The sequence below is a fragment of the Octopus bimaculoides genome, chromosome 25 (assembly GCF_001194135.2).
Source record: "Octopus bimaculoides isolate UCB-OBI-ISO-001 chromosome 25, ASM119413v2, whole genome shotgun sequence".
Taxonomy (NCBI): domain Eukaryota; kingdom Metazoa; phylum Mollusca; class Cephalopoda; order Octopoda; family Octopodidae; genus Octopus; species Octopus bimaculoides.
Window position 1 is genome coordinate 32,957,595 of NC_069005.1, and position 18,893 is coordinate 32,976,487.

Sequence of the window (18,893 nt, forward strand, 5' to 3'; positions counted from 1 at the left end):
TATATATATATATATATATATATATATTAGTTGTTGTTTTTAGAAGAGAAATGAAACAGATTTTGCCAGCAAAGATCAATAAATATTAAGATGCAAACTTCCATGATAGATGTTCTTGCTGCATGTCTTCTATCAATAGAAGCTGACAGTCAGATCGTTTCTTCTCTTCTTTCTCCAAAACTAGGAAATGTAACCAAGATATTGCAGAAACAAAATTTCCTGCCACTAACAAGAATCATTCTAGATTCCACAGGCAGCAATTTGTCATCATTTCAGATTCTTGATTTGTTAAAACTATAAACCAAACTGTTCATTCAATCTGCCTTTCACTTTCCTGCTAATTTCTCTATTAACCTTTTCCAGAAATAACCTTCCTACTCAACACCGTTAACTAATCAATTAACACAAGATTATACTAATCGTTTGCTAATCTTAGAGGATTCTTTTTCAAACAGATTATTTTTCTCAGTTCATCTTTACCCAAATGTCATCAGATCAAATGAAAGCTTTTATTTTTGTTTTCCACGAAAGGATCTGCAATTCCATGAAACCAGAAGCAATCTGCTCTTATCAGTAGTTCTATCTTTTCCAGATTATTCCTCCAATACTAAACACCAATAACACCTGTTATGATATATATACAACTACATCTTCATGTTGGCCAATAGCAACAAGTGAAATGTAAAGAATTCCTAAAGAGTTACATCAATTGCAACAGATAAGCAAGAATTACTGCTTTCATCTGTCACAACACACACACACACACACACACACACACACACACCTATTCCAGAATGTAAAACAATGTGATTAACAAAGAATATAATACTAAAAACGAGTCGAAATAAAAACATTAAAAACATCAAATAATTTTCCATAACATTGTGGAACCAGACAAAATATTCCTGATGAACAAGTGGGTGGGTAGGGGAGTGAATGGTGGTCGGTGAGTAGATAGGCAGGTAGGTAGGTAGGTAGGTAAGTAGGTAGGTAGGTGGTGAAATTTTACCATGTTCTCTATTCAACGTCATACTATCGTGTGCAGACGATTTCCTTGACTATTTTACAGAAATTCAGCAGGGTTTTTAACCTTGATCAGTAGCAGTAAATCATCGTCGTCGTTGTTGTTGTCATCATCTTTGCACAATAGTTCACTAGATGTTCACATTGTTTGGCATCATGACAAGTCAGATATTTAAAATAGAAGTTTTGCTTCTACTATCAACTACTACACTACTATCCTAAAGTAGGTGGTATCCAAATGACATGACAGTATTATTGCAAACTAAAACTAGTGTTGTTCACTTTAATCATTAAAAAAAAACAAAAAAACTAAAAACCTATTTTTAAAAAAAAGATGTTACTATGTCTAAAACAACTTGGATTTGTAACAACAAACCCAACTGGTATGTTTAAATGTAAGAGATCACCGAAAAACATGCAAACAACAACACCTACATCTACGACGCCTAAACTGGAGTAAAATAAAATAAATCTGACAGCTATCTCTCTTGTTCTGAATCAGTCAAGTGTTTGGCCCAGAGACTGTGCAGTTGTTATTTAGTAACATAAACTGTGCCCATGCTGACAGGCAGGAATTTAGAAATTAACTTGCAAAATACCAACTACAATTTAACGTGGTTCCCACTCTTTTAAGATATGCAGCACTAACCTGCAGGAATTTCAGAATATTCCTTAAAGAAAAAGTAGTAATCTTCAACAGAGATAATGCAATATCTTGCTTCACATATTATTTCTCCTCCTCTAGTAAAGAAACTGGAGATATTTTACTATGGTACTGATGGTTAAACAATACACCATACTGACACTACAGTGTTACAAGGGATTCAACAAGGTGAATATTAAAGTAATGTCTTTAAATGGTGAAAAGCTAAGAGCTGTACACCTTCACAACCACGTACCAATGACTACCCAAGCACATAGCTTGCTATAGAAAGATATAAGAGGAGTTTATCCATAACACAAGTTCTATCTAGTGGTAGCTAGTAGTTCTGAATCAGAGCAGTTGTACAAATACCAAGAGAACATTGCATGTCTGTGGTGACTATAATGCAAGAGTTCATCAGATTTGTTCAGATTCTTATTCAACATCTTAATAGCAGTTAACCTCCTTCAAATCACACCACACCATTATAAAACATCTCGAAGAACATGGATAATATAATTTGTGTACACTACATCAAAATAGGAGGCAAGGTCAGAAGTAGCCATCCATCAAGGATGACCAGGAGTGGACACTGATACCATGACAAACAAAAATAGAGCTAAACAACACAGTTTCATGTTTAGACATAACAGACGTTTTAATATAGAAAGTGGCTTCGTAACTAAGGACATACATGTTCTGAATAAAGAAATATAAGGTTTAATTTGCAAGACGATGATATTGCTAAATAAATTAAAGTGTTTTATGCCATACTGTTGATATACAATTTAAATGTAACTGAAAACTCAGGGAGAGAGAGAGCAAAATTAATAAAATTTGTCACACCAATTTATCTAAGACTGCCTCTCATTCAAGGATATAAAATATTTGGTTTAAAAGTATTTATATGTAAATTAAAACCTTCCATATGAGAAGCATTTTGTTAAGCTAGGATGCAAGCACTGGCTTAACGAATAACTTTATTAAATATCTTGATTATTTCTGCATTAGAAATAGGGTGACGGGAGGGTTAATTCCTGGTAGTTCATCTGCATTTCATACAGCAGTGAAAAGTTAATGATGTATATGTAACAAGTAGTTATGTATAGCAAGTAATTATATATAGCAAGTGATTATAAATTAATGAAGAAATCTCATACATTTCTAAAACTACACTTTATTCCTTCAAACCTCATCGATGGTTTTGATGAGGAATTTTCCTCCTTGGGCTCAATACAACAGAATGCTAAGCGATTTCTCTGAAACAACATGGACACCTGAATATGACTGAGGACATCAGATTAATAGCTGAATTAACTGTGTCTGTCATAGACTGAAACAGCTTATCTGTGTTTAAACACTGTCATATAAACGGTTTATACATTTTTATAGTCCACATTAACTTCAAAGCATAAAATTTGATATTTTAAATGTCTATGTCATACTCGTATCAGATAACTCTTTTGAAACAAAGATAATGAGAGAAAAAAAAGACTATATTTTTCTCATAAAATATGCATCGAAATACAACAGCAACTGGCAAAAAGTGGTGGCGGGGGAATAAGTTTGCCATGTATCAAATCATTGGTTAAATGAATATAATATACAATAAGCACTGTCAGATCTATAACCAATCATATTGACATTACAATATGATTAGAAAGCAGTGTAATGTAGCTTATATCAGTGACAAAAGATAGTAAAGATCAATTTTATCAAGGTAATATATTATTACAATATTCTCGTACAATCCATCAGAATTGCTAGGTATTTGATATACATTTCCCCCCACCCCAATTTCAAGATAACAAATTATCAAAATATAATATTTCACTTTACATAAAATTATGGAGATTTTTTTTTCTTCTCTTCATTAAAATCCTCTCAGGCACCATTATTGATAAAGGATAAACTAGAAACCAATATGACCAAATACTAACAGCTCTTAGTGCAGTCAGTCACATACAGTACAAGGATATATAAACATTTGTCTGCTGTATGCAAAGTGTTTCAGGTCACATTTAAAGAATGACCCAACTCCAGGACCATGCCTCATTAACATTGTCGCCAATAGATTATCCACCAGTTCCAGTTATTTTTTAATACCCACCACATACACACACGCTGGCCTACAGATATTCAGACCAAACACCAACCAAACCAACAATCACACAAGTTTGGGGAAAGTTCAGAGGCTGGGTCTTTTCTTTGATATGGCTGAATTATTAAATTTTTACCAAATAATTTTAGCTGTGAAATTATGCAACTGCTATGAGTCAACACTAGGGTGGCTATATACACTGCTACCATATCAAAAGGGGAGGGAAAAAGCTTTTAAATTCATTCATTAGGTTTCGAGCAACATGATGCCAAACAAATTTTCAGGTTGTTTGTGGTCTTGACATCGATAAATACAAGAAATCCAGCTGACCACCTTCAAGAAGTTTAATAATAAGAATCTAAATGAACTCATTTTTATACTTTAAAAATTAACAAATTCAGCTCTTACGGAATTTATATTCTTTCTTTAAAGATAATATATCATTTAAAAACATACAGTAAAAAGAAAAGAACTGTATTTCAGATATCAGAAAATCAAAAAAGACTTTTTTTTTTTTTTTTTTTTTTTTTTATTCTTAAGTATATTTGTAAGTAAAGCCATCAAGTTTTTTGTAGATGTTTTATAGAAAAAATAAATACAAGATGAGAAGCACCATCCCTCAACATGAAACAGATAGATTAATTAACAAGAGGTCAACGCTAGCTGTTAGCCATCATTAAATATAACAACCACCGATCATAGAAAATAGGCCTCGCAATTTATTTAAACGAATAACAATAATCAATTATTTCAATCTTTTCTAATTCTGTTATTGAAGTGAGGCAGCTTTTGCAGCCATGTCTAGTAATTTATCAGTTTGACAACACAGCAACGTTGGTGAAAATACAGGCGGAACCTGCTGAAAATATACTGATTTAACAATGCAGCGGGATATCTAGCAAATAATCAATAAGTTGGAGAGAGAAAAAAAAAAAAAAGAAAAAGAAAAAGGAAATAAATAGCCAACAACAATTATTCTCTCTCATCGTCCCTGCACCCGATATCAGTCTATTATTCACTCTCTCTCTCTCTCTCTCCTCACACCTGCATCCCTGCACCCCTGCCCTACTATCAATGTATTGAAATAACAAAGAAATATGTTGTTAGAGAGAGAGAACAAGAGTGGAGAGCAGTTGTGAACAGAGGAGGAGGAGAAGGAATAAAACTTTCTCGTTTTCTTTCTCTTTATTTTATAAAGCAACGATGTTGATGCACGGAGCTTGAAGAACCTTGATTAAAGATGGTTGTAAACAACAATCCTGTGAATTCTATTAACATTCATCTGGCCCATAGTAAGCCATAAGCCAGCTTTAATCAACGGTTGTCATTCAAGAGTAAGCAACTAAAGAAACAAACCAAACCAGGATTGTTCTTCTCTTCCCATTGTTAATAAAATAGCAACTCACTTTCTCTCCCCACCCCACCCTCATCTCTCTCTTCCTCAAACCATGACAATTCAACTCTCACAATTTTCACCAATACATTTATTACACAAAACTAATTTCTATATCTAACAACTTAAGACAGTTTACTCAGGTAAATTTTCCAAAATGATAAGAACACAGTTAAAATAATTCTTCAGTTTGAAAGTAATTCGATTATCCTGTTCCAGGAAAGACACTTGCATACAAAGCAATTTTCTAACGAACTTGTTGTACATAGTTTATCTCAACTGATTAAATCCTGACACATTTCTTCTCCAGTAACGACATACCAAGCTCTCAGTAAATGTATTGCATTAGCCTGGAAATAATCTATACATTTGCAAATGCTCTATAAATTTAAAAACATTAGGATTTATAGATCTTAAGAACAAGCAAGTAAGCCAATCAGTTGGTTGGGTTTTGCTTTACCATGCACATGTATCGTTCAAGCAGGTATCGATCAACATTACAAGCCACATGAACCGAAAAGGACAACTCAGTTTTTCCTTCCAGTGAATTAAAATAGGTAAGAAGACAAGAACTGATCACAGAAATGGTTTGGCGCTGTTGCAACTGTTGCAGTTATTTACAAGAGACTAATTCCAGGGCAACGGCAGAAGCATTGAGAACTTCTCCTACCATCAACAACAATACAATATTGTTTAATGAGTATCGGAATATTCAAAAGAGAACCGGTTTAACTCTTTTTCAAAGACAACACCATATGCCTTGACCAAAGCATACAAAGAATAATTAATCACAATCTCAATATTTTCAAAATGTTTTATTGTGCAACAGAAACCTCAAGAAATAATATTTTATGTATTTATTTATTTATTTATTGATACTTTTATTTAAATTGATTTGTAAGTCTTCTGGACAAAGAATTAAAGAATTAAATTTTCAAATGTGAATCTGTTTTAGTAGCTATAAGTTGCGTTAAAATCATTTTTAAATATATAACTTTAAAAAAAAAAAAAAAGAAACAGAAGTCATGAAATAATGGTAATTATTGTTAGACTTGGAAGAATTTCAAATCTGAACATTTGACAAACCATAAAAGACTACAATTCGAGCCTTCGGTCAGTTGTAAAGTATTTTCTCTTTTATCATAAACTAATGAGGACAATGGAGAATTACAAAAAAAAAAAAAAAAAAATGTCGAAGAAGATTTTTTAAATGGATATAAATCATCCTCCATTTATGCACTGCAATTAAATTTTTCAATTATCTTACGAGGCAAACAATTCAAGAACACCATTGCTGTAATAGAGCAGTGCATAGTGTTTTTGAATATATTTTAATTAAACCAGCACAACTATAATAAACATGCTGTTTGAATTAGATTAGATTTACTAAACAAGTTTAATACAAACCCTTACATTATTATTATATAAGCAACGACAAGAACTTGGAGCTCTGTTGTCGCTATTATCAATTTCATGCATGTTTGCACAGATGTAGAGAATGAGCAATAATTGAAACCAATATTTATGATTTGGTATCTTTAAGTTGAATAATGTTTACATGGAGTAATAATAATAACAATAATAAATATCCTCCTCCAAGTGCCTCTCACAGCAGAGCTAACTGTATAAAGTTACATAGTAATGTTATCAGTTCAACACAATAACAATAGTAAATATTGAATACAGTCAGTCAACTGACAGTTATATAACCTTGCTGAACTTTTACACAGTCTTTGCTCTTGTTGGCTTTTCTCTTCTTCGTATCAACAACCATTCACTTAAATCTCACTCATAGCTATTCTGCTTCAGTTAAGATTTCCCTAAACAATTTTTAATATATCCTTAATACATTAGTCTAATATATGATTCATATTTAGCTCCCTCTGAACAGGCATACCTAATACAGACTAACAAATCATCTAATCAGATAATACTCCCCTGTTACAGTAAATAATTTGAAACAATCTTTCGACAACATCTCCGATTACATTATTATAAATAATAACAGTGAAAATAAATTAGGAGAAAAATCTTCTTTAACCTCCCCACCACCACTGCTAACCATTTTCTATTGTATTGTGCAGCATCTAGTGATACTGTAGGTGATTGTGCTAGAATTTAGCCAATGTATTTGACCACATCATTCCCAAGACACCTATTATTATTATTATTATAGGGATCATTTCTGTTCGCGCATGCACACACAAGTGAGGAGTGAATAGGAGAACAACGGTGTGTATCTACCTACGTACAACTCCTAGGATTTGGGACCATTGAGCAAATGTAAAGATTTCAACAAACTGAACACTTGGTTACAATTCCCAGATGAGTTAAATTCTTTAGTGCTTATTTTTTTTTTTTTGTTTTTTTTTTTAATAAGAAAGCTCTGTAGAAGACTTGCCCAATGTGCCACATAGTGGGACTGAATATGAAATCATGTGGCTGGGAGAAACATCAATACAGGTTAAATGTAATGAGTAAAATATCAGGAGAGTTTTAATACTCCTGTAGTGGTTTAGAGTAACCTGTGGTGGTTCCAATCGAAGCAGGGCAATCCATGAACTGGACACACATTAATCTGGATGTGGTGATGTTCAACAGATCTAATAAATTCAATAAGTTGAATGCTTACTCATATAGAGTGAAAGCAATTGAAAAATTGGTTCTAACAGGGACTTGAAGGTCTCACATGACAGCTTATTCAACCAGTGGTTGGTCCAATAACCCATCAGGTGAAACTTTATCACACACACACATGTATTTTAAGAAGGCTGGTGACACCTTTCATACTGTACAGCTTTAACAAGAAACCAGCTGTAGACTTTAGTTTTTGCTGCTTCACCTGATAAATGTTATTTAAAAGATTAAATTTCACTCGTATAATGTAATCTGGTTGGAGAGATTTAAAAGAAAAAGAAAAATTTGCAAAATTGAATGATAGAAGAAAAAATATTAAAACAAAATAAAATAAAATAGACAAAAAGAAGTCTCACCAATATATCACATTCAATGTAGTAACATTAAGTAAATTGTATAAATATGTTGTTTTTCAAACCAGAGTAATTAAATCTGTCATAGCAAGCTCTAACAGCCTGAAAATGTTTTCCATTTACAACAAAAGGAACAAATAAACATGTATATACATACATATATGTATATACATACAGAGCATAAAGTTGCAACATGTGTGCGTGTGTAAATATATGTATAACTCAAAGTAGAATCATTCCATATAAGTAAGTGTTCATTAACACACTGTTTTATAGCTTTAATTCCAGTCAGACGGGCTATAAACATTAATTATTTTCTAATTCTTTATAAATATATAATTAAAGGGGGAAACTGCTTCAAATTATTTGGAGCTAGTTTTCACTCAAACTTCATTAAATGAGCAACATTTCAATAAGATTAATCACTTTATTCCTAAGAGATAACCTACTTCATTTAACTGTATAATAGAAACATGAAGAAATAAAAGATGGGGTGTATCCTCTTCTTCATTGAAATATGTTACAAGTAGTGAGTGGGGGGGGGGGCTTTCCCGTATCACCAATTTAATCCCTGATGCCTTCAAACTAAACATCTTTTGTTGAACCCGTTTTTAATAAGGCATATTTACACTCATGTTTGGCACTCTGGAGTTCTTTCATTCAAGTTAGTTAGCCAAAACACATTTCAAACAGACACACACACACAAATCTATATGCGTGTGTGTATCAGACATGGGCTGCATGATACATGGTTCATCACCAGGCAGGCTGTATTGCTAACAAAAATTTATGGTAATTTTTTATTTGGTGTGACATTTAGAAAGTCCCACGGGTCACAGTCCGCCCATAACTGGTTTATATTTACACAGGTCTAAAACTGGTATTGTTCACATTGTGTCTGCCTACATCCCAAAACTTAGCAGTTCAACAAATAGAGAAGAATAAAACAAAATACCAGGCCTAAAAATAGAGCAAGTTTAAAAGTAAGTACTGAGGTTGATTTGTTCCACTAAACCCTTCAAGATAGTGCCCCAGCATGGCTGCAGTCCAATGACTGAAACAAGATATAAAACACACACACACACAAAAGAAAGGGAGACCAAAATAGCAGGCATCAGTAGGAGAGGTGGCACAGTTGGTAAACTGAAGCCAATATAAAAATTCTGGATTTCTTTCTAAGCCACGCTGCTACCATTGAAGATATTTAACATCTGTAAAATGGGGAAGGTGTGTGTGGAGAGAGCGAGAGAGGTCTGTATTGTCAGGTCATATAAATATATATACACTACTGTATGCTAATCAGCAGCTCAAATTGTAAACTACTATTCAGTTTTAACTGCAAAGTAACCTAACACCTTGTAATGGTACTAAATTCAGCAGAATGTGTATGCACACACACACACACACACACACACACACACACACACACACACACACACTTTGCCTTAACCACTTATTGTTTCAGGATTATTCCAGCAAATGACATGTCTAAAAATACAAGCTTAAAAAGTCAGCAGGTCTCTCACTCTCAATATGTATACACGTACACATATTTGAGTGTGAGGGGTGGGTGGGATTTTTTAAAATATGCAAAGAATTAAAGAAAAAAAAACACAATTAGGTAAGTTTTAACATCTCCAGTAACATTTCTCTGAACTGGAAAATTTTAAACAAGAAAGTAAAGTAACTTAGAACAATGTGGTCAAAAGCGATTAAAAGTAGATAAAGAATTAAGTTACATAAACACAGAGACAGACAGACAGGCAGGCCAGCCGACAGACGGACAGATTGGAATATTATCTACAATTTAAGTTTATAAATAAATAATCCAAAACACAAATAGCAACGAATCAATTCTACTGCTTGGTGATGGTGAAGGTGAGGGTGGGTGGGTATGAAAGCAGATGCAAGTCTCGAAATAAAGTGGTTCCAAGAATAGAACAGATTTTGGCTTTATGAGGAGCCTTGGTGGCTGAATGAATGGGGGTACAGAGTTCATATCAGGCTATTGGTGGTACTGGATGAGAGACAAATCACTCGGCCCTTCTCCCACAAATGGTGGAGGGTTGGTAGGGGTACTGTGGTCTGCAGTGCAACCACTACACTCTTCCCCCTTTCCCAGCAACAATAAACCCCCTTATCAAGATCACAAGGTCATCAAAGATATTGAGCTAAAACAGACCTCCTCAAGCTGGGTGGTACATGGAGAGAAGGGACAAGGGAGTAATAGATGTAGCTGTACAGGAGTGTTGGGGGTATTTAAAAACTTTTTTTTTTTTTTCACTTAAACCCCAGGACTCATAAGACCAGTTACTCAATTTCCAGGGCACCGGTCTAATCAAGGCAGCAATTTTAAGCAGTGGACAAGTCAATAACATCGAGCCCAGTACATAACTTGTACTTTATTTTACTTTATTTTATCAATCCAGAAGGGAAAGGCAAAGCTGACCTCAGCAGGATTTGAACACAGAATATAGAGAGTCAGTAGAAACACTGCTAAGTACCTTGTCCAATGTGCTAATAATTCTGCCAGCTCATCGTACTAGAATTTTACTATTTAGATTATTAACTTTTTAAAAAAAGATTAAGCTTAATATCATGACAAACTGCGTGTTATCCAGAGTTACAACAGTAACCTACTTTTAGTTAAAGCTATGTACTAAGGGTTGGGTCAATAACTCAGGTCAAGTAGTAACATATTAAATATTCGCTTATATAGTAAGATGGTGCTGTGCTAAGTAGTTGTCCGTGTCGAACTAGTACCCGGAACTAAATTAACTCTGACCTGATATCAGCATGTGAATAAACATTAAGAATTGAGGCCGAAGAGTGAATCATAGCGAGAGGGTGTCGGAGAAATCTTAGTAAAAAGAGCAATAGTTAGAAAAGTTTGAGAAGTACTGGACTCTTGAAAGCTTAAGTTTGTAAAAGGAACTTAGTAAAAATTAACAGTAGTTATTTCAACTGCACACACACACACACACACACACACACACACACACACACACACATGATATAAAAGGCCAAAATGGATAAAATAAGAAAAGTGTACGATGAGGCACCAAACTAGATTGTTTCCACATACAATTAAGTTAACATTATTCTAGAGCAGTATAAGAAATATTTTGAAAGGATTACAAAGGCAGAAACATAGATTGTTTGTAATTATCATCATCATCATCATCGTTTAACGTCTGCTTTCCATGCTAGCATGGGTTGGACGATTTGACTGAGGACTGGTGAGCCAGAGGCTGCACCAGGCTCCAATCTGATTTGGCAGAGTTTCTACAGCTGGATGCCCTTCCTAACGCCAACCACTCAGAGAGTGTAAGGGTTAAATCTATCATTTCTGAAGAATACCCACAGTCTCCTCAGCCAATGATGAAGTCACTGACTTCACCCAATCTGCTAGAAATAGCAGCTGAATTTCCTTCCAATCACATGTCATATTCAACAAAATTTACACAGTAGATAGTGTAGTCCTAGCTAGATTATGTCTGTGGCTAAATAGTCTATTGACTATTGATCTGTTTGATTGTGGTTGAGCTGGAACTAAACAAGATCCCTTACTATTAACATACCAGCTTCTCTCCTTACATTACAACGAATTTTATTACTGCAACAAGTGTTCCAAGGTCCTCTGTAACCATTTAAAGCCAAGACAGAACTTCCATCTACAGGGTCTTAAAAGGCTAGAAATAGCAGCCAAATTTCTCTCTTATATCATCACTTTTTAATTAAAAAGATAATTGATAAGTTTGATAAAGAGATAGCTAGAATGCCTCTGGTTATAGATTTGCTTCATCAGAGCTAACCTAGGATTAAACAATTCCATTAGTATGAATGTTTTGCTTTAAAAAAAAACAAAAAAAACACGCACCCCAATCCAGCAACCAAAACTATGGTGTCACGTTTGTGAATGCAACACCCTAGGCACTTAGCCACCTGACCTCGGTAATACAAGAATGAAAAAAGAATAAAAATCAATGGAAGCTGTTAAGCAATTTGTAGAAAAGAATAAGAAGTGTTTACCTTTCAATAAGATTATGAAGGGCTTTGAAGAGAAGTGTCCGACATTCATAGGATAAGCCATTGTCCTTGTCTTTGTCTTTATCTTTATCCCAACAGCCTTTGTCAATTTCTGGAAAAAAAGAAATTAAGATTTTAAAACAATAAAACTTTGCTAACATAAAATATTTCTATCTCATCGTTATGTTTATTGTCAATAAACAGAAAGTGAAAATAAATACAACAGTTTTTATATTGACAAAACAATTTTTTTTAAATTTTAAATCTATAAGATAATTTATGAAAAACAAGAGAAAAGGGCAACAATGTCTTCTAAGAGAATTTGTTAAATGGAAATTGTGGGGAAGCCCGTTGTGAGTGTGTGTTGGAGGAGGGTGTATCAAAAAGATCAAAGTGTAGTAAACAGAACAAAATCGCAAAATCATTTACTGGTAAGAAATTTTTCTGAGTCTCCATGACATTATCAGAACTTCTAAAATAATAAGACAGACGATATAGAAAACATGGTTCAGCACTCATACAGAATAATTTACAAATACTTCAATGATTGATGCTTGAAACTGGAAATTACACCATGGCTGACCTACTTCTAGCATTCTTTGATAAAAGCAGGTAAGAATATTTTATATAAAAGTGATGGCGTTCCATTAGCTGGAATTCGCCACCAGTTTATGAACAAGAAACCCCCTCAGCTCCCCACAATTGTCTTAAATGTCTATTTATATAGGGAACCAAAACACAAGAGCTTCAGTCTGTCGTCAAACTAAGGTTCCTGTTCAGTCAACTGAACAAATATTGTTCATATTCAGAACAAACGAAGAACACAAGAAGATAATAATACCAGCAAAACCAGTAATTTGTATCCAAAACAAGACACTCCATACACTGTATGATAAGTATAGACTCGGTGACTAATGATATGTCATCAACAAGAGCTAACTAGATGAAACTCCAACTTCCTTTTTCTAGGATCAGAAATAGAAGAATATATCGGCTCTCAATGAGGCATTTATCCAGATATATGTTAGAACTTAAAAACTCACTGCAGCATGAATAAAGCAAATAGCATCGTAGCGAAGTGGGGGGGGGGCAGGAACTGTTGAGAAGAGAGTGGTGATGGCTTGGTTGCCTACACACTGGTTTATTTACTTGGCATTGGGAAATATCAATTTATCTTTCAGAGGTTCTGTTCCACATTGCAAACGGTAATACAGAAATGGAATGGAAGATATGAGAGAAAAGAAATAAAAGTCTGAAATTATGATTATAAAAAAGGGGGGGGGGACCTAAAGACAGCATGCCAGTTATCTAGCATAGAGACAATTGCAGTCATGTGGAATTTTACAATTATTGCCATATAATTCCAATATAAACTTGAAAAGGGGGGAAAAAAAGATGAAAGAGACAGTGGAAATATATTGATTCTCTGAGCAAGTTAAAGACAAAATTAATGCAACATTAAAAGGGGGAGGGGAAAGAGACAGACAAGCAGAGTATTGGTTTTTCTGCAAGTTCTTTATTTATTTTTGTTTAATTTTCTTTTATAAATTAAACTGTAGATGTGTTTCTCTAAGCAATTCAGATGTCAATCTTATTTGGGCTTGCTTATACTTCATAAAATTGTATTCAATTTAGTTTGCAAAAATAATTCCAATAAGTGTTTTGTGAAATTAATTATTCCTTATTAATTCATTCTTGGTAAATGAATAAAAACTGAATATTTTCTATTTTACTTATTTTCATAAATATTTTAATTATATACACAAAAATTATAAACTTTTACTACTTATTTTTAAATTTATTTAAATCTATTAGAAACGTTGTTCTTGTTTAGTTTCTGGAAAGGAATATAAAAGAGGCAAATGCCCTAGAAAATGGTAACATCCCTAAAATAAGACATATTGTCAAGTAAGCGTCACTAATTGAATGTAAATATATATAAGACTCTACAAAAAAACTAATTATATATTCAAAACATTGGAAATACGTTAAAAAACAGAAAAACCATTAAACTCTTTTTTATTTTAAATACAAACAATAAAATAAAATATTCTACAAAATCCAATAAAACAATACTTTATCAGTCTGTCAGCCAATTCCATTAATACTTGGTTAACCAATACAATAATAATAATAATAATGGTTTCAAATTTTGGTACAAGGCCAGCAATTTTAGGTAAGTAGGTAAATCAATTACACTGACCACAGTCAGTGCTTGACTTTTTTCTCTTACCAACTTCTCCAAAAAGACGAAAGGTGAAGTTGATCTCAGTAGCATCTGAACTCATAATGTATGAAACCAGAAAAAAAAATGCTACTAAGCATTTTGTCCAAGGCACCAAGAATTATGCCAGCTTGCTGCTTTATACTGTTTCAAATTTTGGCACAGGGCCACCAGTTTTAGGGAGAAGGGAATTAGTAAATTACATTGACCCCCATTTTTTGTTCCCGAAAAATGATAGGCAAAAGTTAACCTTAGTAGAATTTGAACTCAGAACATAAGTAGTTGAAAGGAAAGCTTCTAAGCATTTTGTTTGAGGAGCTTACCCAAATCTTCAGTAAGTATTTATTTTGTGGACTCTGAAAGGACTTTGGCAGTGACCAGTTAAATCAACAAAGACAGAGGTCATGCTATTAATTGACCTGCTAGAAGTAGTAGCTAAATCTCCCTCAAATCATACCCTGTTGTTTTAAAAAAGGAAAAAACACTTGAATATAGTAGTCTTAGATACACATAGACACTGGTGCAGTGAAGGCTGCAACAGTCAGGGGGAGATTTGGGGCTAAACAACAAGCTCAGTCATTCAGCTGTTAAAATTCTACTCATAAATAAATTTTAAGAACTAATAACTAACACTCCAAAGAAAAAGACAATAAAATCAAAATCAAAATTATTATTATTTATCTAAATAAAGCAAATATTATGTATGTCAATAAAACAAATCAATAAAACATTTTCAATGTTTTCTGATGATATGAAGAGAGGAAACCCAAAGGAAGACTATTTTGATAATAAAAGAATTAGGAATGAAAGCGGGTTTTCAACAAATGCGTAATGAAGTAATTTAGTTGTTTATGAGAGAGAGAGAGGGGGGAGGGAGGGGGAGGGAGAGAGAGAGAGAGAAAGAGAGAGAGAGAGAGAAAGAGAGAAAGAGAGAGAGAGAGAAAGAGAGAGAGAGAGAGAGAGAGAGAGAGAGAGAGAGTAGCCATCTCACTGGCTGGTCTAGCAGAGAGAGAGTTTAATCTCCTTAGAAGAACAACTATAAATAACCAATGCCTGCTCTACTTATTTCTGTACCTCTGAACACTGGGACAATGCCAGAATGCTGTACATACTGAGAAATCTGTAATTATTCAAGTCATTAATGTCTAGCTAATTAAAAAATAATACTCAGAGAAAAACAACTGAGGTTTTAAGTAAATACTGTGAAGAGCGAAAAGAAAAACATATTGGTTTTCAATTCTCTTATACATACACACATTAAACTAATTCTTGGATTTAGAATCAAATTTCAAAACTATAAAATAAAAATCTAGGGTATGCTGCTCCAATAACACCTTTAGTAATAATATACTAGCAACTAAATAGTGTCTTTTAGTCGTTCATTAATATCCTCATCATCATTATTTTACATCTGCTTTCTATGCTGGTATGGGTTCAACAGGCCATGTGATCAGAGTCAGCAAATATTTGAGATCCTGGGATAGAAGACAACAATTTGCTGGAAAAAATGTAACCAATTTCAATGAATTTCTCTGGCAAAAAATTTCAAGTGCACGCACGCACGCACGCACGCACACACGCAGAGCTTCATAGTTATCACTCATAAACAAGTGTAACCTGGTAGCATGTACCATGCTTTTTAGGTGCCTATTTCAGTTGTAAGCAGACACAGCCACCCTTGACAGGTGAGACACTAATGGCCTTCCAGCTGAAGGGAGAAAAGGCTGCACTAGTAAGCACTCACGGATACTTATTTTCAGTTGAGTAGATGAGAACAAAGTGAAGTGAAACACTTTGCTCAAACTATGCCATCCAACACCCTAACCACTAAGCTTTGTGCCTTCACATCACCATCATAATTATACATGTCAATACTAACGATTACTTATTATAAAACTGTTTTATTTACTCTGATAATTAAATGTATGAAACTGAACTTTTGTTTCCAACACGACTAGCCTTGACACTAATTAAGAGTGAGGTAATGTGTGTTAAGTATTACTAAAATCAATGATGTCTCTGTTGTATAACTTTCAAACCAAATTGTTGAAATGGCAGATTTGTAGGAATACAGAGCAATAATCTGAACGGAAACATTATTTGAGACTCTGAAAGGTAAATAGGAATTTAAAGCAGGAATAACTCCACTGTTCACAAATGATTTGACATAAAAAATGGAAAATTTTTTTTTTTTTTTTTTTTAAAGATCAATATTCCAACAAGGTGTATCTAATAAAAGTTAATTAATGAGGGGGGAAAAAAAAAATTCAAAACGATTTTTCGATAGAGGAAAAAAAAATACATTAAAATAAATCTCAGCTGGAATGTTCTGTTAGTTTAGTTGATTTGGTAACATTGGGTGATATATGAACAAGATATTTCTGTAGCTTTAAATCCACATCAAGTTCATCTAAAATACCCAAGAGGTATTTTACGTATCAGAAGGGGACATCTTTGAAGGAGAATAGATGCTGAAAGGAGGTGTGTTGCAGTTTTCTTTTTATAACACCAGTCCCAATACTTTTTGATCAGACCTCATACCACATTCACCCTTCAACATTGTCAGATCAAAACTCCAACAGCAACAACTTTTTGCTCCTGTCATTCTGCCAAAAAAATAAGTACCAGTAATACAATGGGGTTAATTCTCTTCTGCAAAACTTGGCCAATTTCTTAGAATCACTGTTGTAGCACACATATCGCAACCAGTAATAATAGCTCTTCTTCTATCATTTATTTTCGATGTTAACACAAATATTTCCCTCCTACACATACCATCACCACCATACTTTCTTCTCCTTCAATTCCAGTTATGTCAGGTCAACTATTTATTATTCCTATTCCAAATTTCTTTATTATCTTACATGTCCCCACCACCACTCACAACATTCGTTACAGTAGTTCTCATCAAATACTTAACTTCAATATCATCTCCCTACCAGCTTTCAACCTCCTCCAACAAATAAAACACACCCCAAGAATGCGTTTCCACCAGCACATCATCATTTTAAACAGTCAGTACCATACACACGCGCGCGCACACACACACACACACACACACACACACACACACACACACACACACACACACAAACACACACACACAAACATGTGTTTCAGAAGAAACTTCTCAGATCACATTATTTTATTCCATTCACATTTCTTCTTCTTGTTTACTTTTATCCCCGTTTCTATCACCTGTTTGTACTCCTTCCAAAAAAAAACCAACCAAATCCATTATTAATTCTAATTTAGTAATATATAAACATGCCACAAATAGTTTTGATTCAATTTAAAAATCAAGGAATGATAATTCCTTGTTGTCCTAAAGCTCATGAAAGTATGCAATTAAAACCTCTCTCCTTCTCTAGCTTTGTCATTTAAACAAGTCACTGTAATAGCAAAGTTAACACTGCACATGACCCAATTGTCAGACTGCCTTCTCTCAACCCTCCACCTCAGAATTCATATACAATGGGTTCACACAGTTCACATCATATATTTCCCCTTAAGAGATTGTTTACTCTAAAGTATTATTCATTAATGCTGTTTTAACGAGATTTTTCTCAAATCACAGCTTCACTTACGGTCGATGGCAACAAACAGAAGAAATAGATATTGAAAATGTCATCTAAATATTGATTGATCTTGTAGAAAGCTTAAAGATGTTTAGTCAGCATGAGGTGGTTGATGTAACATAGAGAGCAGTCAAAAGCACTGCTCTGTTTATCATCATTAATTGTGGAAAGAATTTGATGGAGCAGTGATAACGTTACACCAATACAACATGGCTCCACAGACAATTTGTCAGTTGAAAGAATAATTGGCTGAGTACACTAAAAAAAAACTGTTTGCATTGTTCAAACAGGTATACACACACGAGCATAAGAAAGACAACACGGGAGGGGCACATTTTAACAAATGTATTAGTTTAACACTAACACATACACACACACACACTTTATATATTTATGTCAATAAATGTTATGTGCATAGGCAATGTTGCTACATCAGTCTTACAAGTTAGTTTGGCAACAGATGTAGCAAGCAAGGACACATCTGATCAAACCAAATGAACAGGTCATTCATAAATGCCATATATTCAGCCTTTACATTATTCTAAGTAGCTACGTGTGGAAGAGTAATGGGCAACAAAGGTTCGAGGTTAAGGTTTGTTACTTGCGGCAAAAGGGATTCATTGAATAAAAGAATACATGACGCATGCGTACGAACAACCATGCTACATGGCAGTGAAACATGGGCTGTAACTGCTGAGGACATACGTAAGCTCGCAAGGAATGAAGCCAGTATGCTCCGTTGGATGTGTAATGTCAATGTGAATACCCGTCAGAGTGTAAGTATCTTGAGAGAAAAGCTGAACATTAGAAGCATCAGTTGTGGCGTGCAAGAGAGACGATTGCGCTGGTATGGACATGTGGTGAGAATGGAGGAGGATAGCTGCGTGAAAAAGTGCCACACCCTAACAGTTG

The 18,893-nt window shown here is 34.0% G+C and overlaps 1 protein-coding gene across 3 annotated transcripts in view; it reads right to left on the reverse strand.

The window, feature by feature from the left end:
* LOC106869075 (mediator of RNA polymerase II transcription subunit 13-like) overlaps positions 1-18,893 on the reverse strand; it is a 151,542-nt gene that overhangs the window by 62,170 nt on the left and 70,479 nt on the right. For all 3 annotated transcript variants that reach the window (XM_014914599.2, XM_014914597.2, XM_014914598.2), the window contains exon 3: positions 12,183-12,291. In XM_014914599.2, the coding sequence (XP_014770085.2) occupies positions 12,183-12,291 (109 nt within the window). The remainder of the gene's footprint in view (positions 1-12,182; positions 12,292-18,893) is intronic.